This window comes from Papaver somniferum, chromosome 11, assembly GCF_003573695.1.
Source record: "Papaver somniferum cultivar HN1 chromosome 11, ASM357369v1, whole genome shotgun sequence".
Classification (NCBI taxonomy): Eukaryota; Viridiplantae; Streptophyta; class Magnoliopsida; order Ranunculales; family Papaveraceae; genus Papaver; species Papaver somniferum.
In genome coordinates this window covers 74,454,903-74,463,743 of record NC_039368.1, presented here as the reverse complement: position 1 = coordinate 74,463,743, position 8,841 = coordinate 74,454,903, and the positions used below count along the sequence as shown (strand labels likewise).

Genomic DNA, 8,841 nt, shown 5'->3' with positions numbered 1-8,841 from the left:
CAAGAATTGACGCAGTCACGTTAGCCGTAGTTTTTGATTTCTGCTTCTCGTATCCAAGCACCCCAAAAATATACACTATTCTATCCGGATAAATTTGGTTAGGGAAATGATAGACCACCTTTCAATCGAAATTTGTCCCGTGAACTGATCGTGTGGCAGTCATTTAATGACTCTTGCATTGGATGGTAGGAATGGAATGTGGGTCACCTTTTTATCTCTTGCGGTGTGTTTTGCGGGATCTATCCCTTGGTGGATAAATCATTTCCGATTTGGTTAGGAAAATTTCTTGTTTGGTCCTAGGCCCATATAGTTATTTATAGTAGGGTCCAACCGGAATTTTTTTTTATCCGGAGGTCCAAAATTAATTAAAACATGGAAATGTCCATAATGCCCATTACTACCAAACGTGTGTGTCTACACTGCTTACAAATTTGAGTACATATCTGGTACACTGCTTAAAAGTTCGAGTACATATTTGCTACACTGCTTACAAATTTGAGTACATATCTGTCTGAGTACATATCTGTCGTACTGCTTACAAATCCGATTATATATTTGAATGCTTACAAATTCGAGTACATATTTGCTGCACTGCTTCCAGGTAGAGTACAAATCTGTAAGAATCAATGATAAATAAATTAGAAAACGTATTACATCACATACATTGTAGGATCATACAATGTAGCAACCCAACCTTCTATGTTCCTCCAAATCCATTTGCAGCACACCTTCTTTCAAACACACGTCACAACCAATTTGTAACTTCATCAAGACCACCACCGATTTCACAAGCTTGCAAATCTGAACCAACAACAACTCATGTTCCTATCATTCAAAATCTGTCATTTCTTGCAATAAGTTCTGAACTGCAGCTCCAGATCATCTCCATATCCAATTCCAGTACTGAATCAAACGTAACAAAGAGCATCTATTTCAGTATTTCATATACGTACTGAATCAAACATAACAAGGAGCACTTCCTATGAGTATGCGATATATGTACTGAAGATTCATGAACTACAAATCAACAGTATGACAACAACAGGTGACAGATCTATGAAAAATAAGAGAATCGAAAGACATATTACAGTATTTCACATAAGTACTGAAGGGTAAGACTAAAAAAGGAGCAAAAACACAGCAAATAGAACTTCCTATCAGTATTATACATACATACTCATGGATCGAACCAAAAAAATTGGAAAAACTTCAAATAAAACAAAATTAGAAGAGTTTTGTATCAGTACGCCATATATGTACTGTCAATTCATACACGAAAAACAACTGTAACAAACCTAAAAAATGTTATAATGTTGAACCAATGATAAATCACAAATAACCGCTACAGTTTTAGTTACCTGTAACCCTGGGAAAACAGCATTGTTAATCGCAGATTCCATATCAACCCAAAGAACAGGATCTTTCTTGAAGAAAATCATGCCACCTCTGGGACCTCGTAATGACTGCAAATTGAAACAGAAGACATAGTAAACAACATGACCCTTGAACCTAAACCAATAAAAACAAATGCTGCTTGTGTTGGTGTCAGTAGTTGCAGTCTTGCAGACTTCATGAATGGGACTAGGTGTACCTTGGTGGTTGTTACAACATCACAGTATTCAAATGGGTCGGCAAGTACAGATGCAGCAACGAGACCACTTATGTGAGCCATATCCATCATGAGAAAATCCCCAACAGAATCTGCAATCTTCAAGTAACATAACAGGAAAGGGAATTAGGTGTGCGTAATGGGTTAACTAGTCTGATTCTCTGATCACTAAGAATCACAACTGTTGACAATCAAAAGATATGTGTATACCTTTCTCATTCGAGGATAATCGAAATCACGAGGATAAGCACTAACACCAACAATGATGAGTTTTGGTCGAAAGAGGGTGGCAGTTTTCTCAAGCATATCATAATCAATAAGGCCTGCAAGTGAATTTGGTAATGAATGCAAATTATCAACAAATTATAAATGAACAACAATAGACCACATAGTCATTACACAATATAAGAATGCAGAGCAGCGCCTATTGATTCATCAAGACGGTAGGGCATCGATTCAAAATAAATCGAAGTCCCAGATACCCGTCTTTTAGGAGTCATAAATCCATGTGACAAGTGAGCTCCATGAGGAAAATCCAGACCCTGTGCCAGTTACATGAACAAATTAATACAGCCCCATATTTTGAAAGGAGGGTTGATTACATCCCTTAGGGGTTCAAAACTGATTTTAAAAAATTGGAGAGAAAGAGGCCTCAACTTACCATAATACGGTCATGTGGGTTGAGAAGTGCAGTGTAAACTTCAAAGTTAGCAGGAGAACCAGACAGAGGTTGGACATTAACTCCCCATTTCTTTGGGTCTAAGTGAAATGCAGCCAAAGCCCTTTGTTGACAAAGTGTCTCTAGCTCATCAATGTACTCATTTCCACCATAGTACCTACATTGCAGAATGAAATGATCAAATGCATTTCAATACAAATACAGGGAAAAAATACAACATTAAGCACCATCTTTACCTTTTACCATGAAGCCCTTCTGAATACTTGTTTGTGAGACAAGAACCCACAGCTTCCATCACTGCGCGAGATGTAAAGTTCTCTGAAGCAATGAGCTCCAAGCTGTTAAACTGACGATTCTTCTCACTATCAATTATTGAACGTACTTCAGGGTCTGCCTAACTTGAGAAGGTAATCTATCCGCAGTAGTGGTACCCAACTTGGGAAAAAAAGTTGAAGAACCTTTAGTAAAAAGATTGGGTTGTTGTACAGCAGCACCCATTATTGCAGCTCCACTGTATGCCTGCATCTTCTTCACTTCTCCTTAAATATAACAAGGAGCACTTCCTATCAGTATGCGGTATATGTACTGAAGATTCATGAACTACAAATCAACAGTATGACAACAACAGGTGACAGATCTATGAAAAATAAGAGAATCGAAAGACATATTACAGTATTTCACATAAGTACTGAAGGGTAAGACTAAAAAGGAGCAAAAACACAGCAAATAGCACTTCCTATCAGTATTATACATACATACTCATGGATCGAACCAAAAAAATTGGAAAAACTTCAAATAAAACAAAATTAAAAACAACTGTAACAAACCTAATATGTACTGTCTTCATACCGAAATAAAACAACCTAAAAAGTAACAATAAAACATAAAGCGTCAATCAAATCGATTTGATTATCAGAATACAATCAAAAAAAACAAATCAAAAAAGAAAAAACCGAACAAAATAATCAAACAAGATTAGATAGAAGCATCCTGGAAACAGAAAACAAATTCTCCTCGTAAATCATAACGATGCACCATCTTGTTCTTCTTCATTCAAATAAGCTAGGTTTCTGTCAATACAGGATATACGTACTGTTGTTTCATACAAAAAAACAAATCAACACCAAAATGGAACTAGTATGATCAAAGCTAATAACGAAATGAACCAAAAACGTGATTTTCGTCTAGATCTAGTAAATAATCAAGAAATCAAACATGGAGATCAAAATCTTAATCAAACACCACAACGATTAGACCAAAAAAAAACAGTTTGTATCAGTATGCCACATATGTACTGCTGATTCATGAACTAAAAAATAATTGTATGTAAAGAATCTATCAAAACATAATCGAGAGAGTTTTATTTCAGTATCGAAGATATGTACTTATGAATCAAACAACAACAAGTGATAAAACTAAGAACAAAACAGAATCAAAAGCAATTTGTATCAGTATGCAACATATGTACTGTTGGATAATACCCCTGAAAACACAAACAAGCACGATTTTGATAAAATAAAAAAGCGAAAACAACAAGATAATCAAATCGAAAGTTCAAATATGTTAAAAACATCATAATCTAACCAAAAATTGAATAATTACGATCAAGATTCATCAAAAACAAACCAGAACAAAAATAAACGCAAAAAACAAACAAAAAACGAAACAAGAAAGTGAAAACGTAATCAAAACAATCCGATCTTCACAGATTCAGTTGAAAAAAACAAACAACAGCAGCAGAAAAAGATATTACATAACATACTTGTAAATCTTCAAAGAGATCTTCAGAAAAACTCTAGCTCGTAATCCAAAAGCAGAAAAAAAATTTGAGCAGAAGCAGAAAGAGAGGAGGAGAGCGGATCTCGGATTTTGGAAAAAAATGGTGATATTTTTTTAAGAAATATATATGTACTATCAGGGAATGGGTAGTTTGTGTATTTTTAAAAGTGGATTATGACATCCCGCACGTGTACCGGATCAGGGGATAAAAAATTTGGTCCAATTTCCTCTTTTTCTTTTTATTATGAACCTCTAATTACTGGGCTTTAATGGGTGGACCTGCCATTAACTAAGACTCCATAATAGTACCTATTGGTAATTCCTAAATTTGGTTATTGGATACGAAAGGGAAACTCCAAAATTCAAATTCAAATTTTGTTGCCGAGGAAATTGGCCCGCCATCACGAAATAAAAAGCGAAACTCTCACACAAAAAAGAAAGGCGAATTTTCACACCTCCACGGAAAAGAGAGCAAAGTTTTTATAACCTTTCTTCTTCTCCTCGTCTTAGGCTTTCATACCTCGAAATCAGACGTTGAAGCTCTCATCAAAGAATCCAAGGATCAATTGAACAAAACCTTTCGTTTCATTTAATTGAACAAAAACCCTAGATATTTTTGTTTCAATTAGTTGAGCAAAAACACTAAATAGATCAAAGCCCAAGGTAATCTAGGGTTTCCTATTCTTCTTATCTTTCAATTGATTCTTTGATGTAACAATTTTAACATCGATGAATGCATTTTTCCTTAAATTGAAAACTATGTTGCTTAGGGTTTAGATTGCTGGTTTTAATTTTAATTGAAAACTACGTATTTTTTCCATATGTACTGATTTAGATTGCTGGTTTTGACTTTTAATGGTAGATTTTGCCAGTTCATACAGCCGCTTTGCTTGGAACTCGTATCTACAAAATCACCTTTATTTTTTGAATTTGATTTTTCATTTAAATTTTCTTTAACTTGATTTTGTTTCTGATGCAGTCTGGAGGTCTTCTAACGGCTGGAATTTCTATACTTCTCAGGGATGCAAGTACCTAAGTCTTACAATTTCTCTATTTTTGATGTGTTTGCTTCCAATATCAGTTTCCCTGTAAGTTGTGATTGTGATACTATCTGAAGTGGTTCACTATCATGCTTCAAGTTTTCTATGTTTATGATTCCAATATTATGCTACTCATGTCTTTTTGCTGTTAACTAGAATTAGATATGCTCCAATAGCCCTTGTTGCCTGTATTTCTTTATTATCTCTCCAGATCTTGAGTTTTCAAATTCAAGGCAACATCACTATGCCACGGCCAAAACCAGCACCTACTTATCCTCACTAGTTACTGCCATCACCATCATCAAATATTGACCACCAGTGTGCCCTATCATATGCAGTAATATGATTTTGTGGATCTGCTAGTTTGATCACCTTAACTACCGCCTAACTGTCCTCGCCACCTAGCTATCACCACCGCAATGCAGCAATTAGTTTCGACCATAACTATTTTCCTTATTGGAATTATTGTTATAGAACACAACAGTTGCTTCGTTGTTGTTTGACTCGTAATATAATGTTTTAACTAATAACTTCAATCTTCTGCTGTCGTCCAAGTAGCTAACCTTCAAGTAGAATAATAAGATTGTTATAGTCAATAATAGCAATTGGTTAAATTCCAGTTTGGGCATTTAGCATAACTGTTTCTTGATCATGATCACATGTTGTGTGAATTTTGGAAATCTTGGATCGCCATAACCTAGTCCACTACCAAATGGGTATCTAAAATTTTGATCTCCACATAGTTTTTAACCAGTTTGTGATGAGATTAGTGATGGAAAACGGGATATGAAAATGAGGAGGATTGAGAGAATCAGAGAAATGGAAGAAGACCTTGTAAATGGAATTAACTATTAAGAAAGTTTATTTCGTTAAATCTGAATCTCATTTGAAGTCTGAATCTGTATTTAAGTATGAAATCTTGCTTGAGCCTGAAGTCCTGTTTAAGACTGAATCTATTGTTTAAGTCTGAAATTAGCGATTGTTTTCTTGGGCACATTGAAATTTATCTTCCTTTGTGAAACCAAAATTAGATGTAGAGAGAAGTTTCACATTTTTCCTACTGGATCTGCTAAACACCTTTGTTGTTAGGCGTCTATTCTGCTTAGCATAGCCCTCAAATACTTTGTTGTTTCTTTTGAGTTGTATACGAGATTAGTTGGTTTGCAAGACATAAGAGGGGTTGGGGTGGTTAGTGTAGGTGGTAATGCTCTAGCCTTTCCTTTTGTTATTTCTACCATACTCTACCATGCATACCTTAATGCAATTGTTTGCTCTACTCTTTCTAAACATTCATCATAGGTTATTCCCTGGTTTTTGTTTGTGTGATTTAAATATGTGAATGCCTTTGTCAGAGAACTAAGGTTGGAAGAGAAGATGACGAAATCATGTGGAAGAAAGAGAAAGAGAGAGGATAGTAATGTAGGAGGGGATGCTAAGAGAAGGATAGTCATATGGGGGGAAACTGAGGAAGATTGGGAGCTGGATGAGATCGTGACAGAGGATGAGATTGAGGCAAAGAAATTGGCTGAAAGTTTTAAGGGTTTATGTGAAGTTATCAAGGAAGTGCTCGGGGATAGGGTCACCGAAGTTATCGCTAACCCATATCCTGAATTCTTTGAGAAACAACATTTTATCTATCAATATTAAGCTTCAGGTATTCGATTCTTTTTTTCTAGTTCTCTAATTCATTTACTTTGATATACTTTCGACCAATTCTTATGCTTGGATTTAATATACTTTTGAGCGTTATGATTGACAGGTGATGCTTTTGATTGTATGTATATAAATTCTAGAGATGGAGAATGACTCGAAACATAATAGCTGAGTAGCTTCTGTCTTTGCTACAATCAGTCTTCCGTATAATATCTAACAATTACCAAGTAATGGTCTTGGTTCTTTGTTTTCCTGAAAACTGGACTAGCAATTTAGCATAAACTGCATCAATGGGCCAGAATTCACCACATAGCTTCAGTTACATGCTTTTGTCTGTTCTCCCCTATTGTTATGTTGGTGTATTTCTTTTAGAACACTTTGTTTTGCTTATTTTTGGATACGTTGAGATGTCTCAAAGAGAGTAACTTCAGAAGCTGCATTGAAGTATTAATCAGGTAAAGGCACAATGCATGTTGTGGGATCTAACATTATAAACCAAAGGCTGAAATCTACGAGCCATGATTTCTTGTAGAAAGTCCCGAGTCCTGACAGGGTTATTCGTAGATTTTGTTTACCTATGGGCTTTCTGTGTTCTTTTTCTTCTGTTTTTGTTGAGGCGTAGGATTGCACCCTTTACCCTTTGTAACAAAAAAAAAAGAAAAAAAGAAAAAAAAGAATCAATTGTCAATAATTTTTTGTTGATTCAGCAAGTTGTATTTCTTCTTTCCCCGTCTTTCACAGTTTGGTTTCAGTTCATTTTCATTGTCCTGTTCACATGGAACAAGAATAATTTTCATACCCAACCTCCAAACTGACGAGGGGTTTGAAAACCATTCTGGCAAAGCAACCATCCTGCAACCCGATATCCCCCATATGATCTCGAAATTTGCTCCGAATGGCATCGTATTGGTAATTCACAATCAGAAGAAAAATTTAGGCCCGTTAGTCGGTATAGCTAGAGCCTAGAAAACATGGCCGTTTCTTGTTGAAACCAAAACTAAATAAATTGATCTTTCGTTATTGTATTGATTGAGATCAAACTATCTGTGTGTTCTTTGGCTTGTTTGCCATGAAACCAATGAATCTGCATCGTAAGTTGATATACTGATATTCTTTTTTAGTTTTTGCATTTTCGTTAGCGTGGAGTTTGCGGTGGTAAGGGCACTAAAGGCTTTGAATCCTGCGTTCTTCAGAGTCTTGGATCTTGGTGCTGCTGCCTCTTCGTGTTTTTGGGCTTGTTTTGCGTGTTACCATTTTTTTCCGAACGAATTGTCGCTTCTATATCCGAGCATATCTTGTGCATATCAATCTGACCACCCCTTAATAAAAAAATAAATCTCCCACAATTATAGATCAAAAAATGATATTTTAACAAGATCCACCACTAACTTATTCTTTATCTTATTCTATGATCAGCACTAATTCATTCTTTTTGTATAATTCTTTCTTGGCTTTTGCTTTTATATAATAAAATGTCATAAAGGCTCCATTTGTATATGTCCCAAGACTAAAAAAAATGGCTAAGTACACAAAAATGCTGTCTAATTAGAGCTTTAATTCAGCTTTATACCCATACATACATGAATCTTACAACAACAAAAAAAAATACATATATCTCTTTTTGCGAAAACAATTACAAACTTTTTAGATGACTGGTTGGTATCAAGAACAATTTTTTTTTTTTTAATTATTCAAATTTTTTTCTCAATAAAATAACATCATATCTTGGATGGGGTAATTTATTATTTAAATTTTTTTTTTGTTGCTATTTTCTTATCCTGCCCCATCTGAAAAAAGTGAAAATTTGTTGGAACCATGCCTCAATTTAGACCCACCAGTGAAAAATTTAATAATATTACCCAAGTGTAAGACTTTCACGATGATGATCATGGATTTCTTTTCTTGTTCTTGGTTTTTATTTTCTTTGCAAAACTGTGATTATTACAATGACATTTAATTTATATCTGAAAATGGAAAGAAATTCGTTGTTGGTTATAAATACCTATCTTGGTTGTGTGAAGGGTCATGAGAAGAGTGACATATTGTACTCTATGTAAGGACCCATTCTCTCATTATTACCC

General features: G+C 35.0%; 1 protein-coding gene and 1 long non-coding RNA gene across 2 annotated transcripts; one reads left to right on the top strand and one right to left on the bottom strand.

Moving 5' to 3' along the window:
• Window positions 1-1,364: 1,364 nt before the first annotated feature.
• Window positions 1,365-2,676, bottom strand: LOC113321755 (serine hydroxymethyltransferase 3, chloroplastic-like; the record flags this gene model as incomplete). Its single annotated transcript, XM_026569671.1, has 6 exons — window positions 1,365-1,463; window positions 1,583-1,708; window positions 1,820-1,932; window positions 2,034-2,151; window positions 2,271-2,445; window positions 2,525-2,676. Coding segments are annotated over 6 exons (783 nt in total), but the record flags the coding sequence as incomplete, so codon positions are not given.
• A 1,813-nt stretch (window positions 2,677-4,489) lies between these two features.
• Window positions 4,490-7,387, top strand: LOC113320483. Its single transcript, XR_003346123.1, has 4 exons — window positions 4,490-4,730; window positions 5,047-5,155; window positions 6,460-6,761; window positions 6,867-7,387. It is a non-coding gene; the product is annotated as an uncharacterized LOC113320483 (long non-coding RNA).
• The last annotated feature ends 1,454 nt before the right edge of the window (window positions 7,388-8,841 follow it).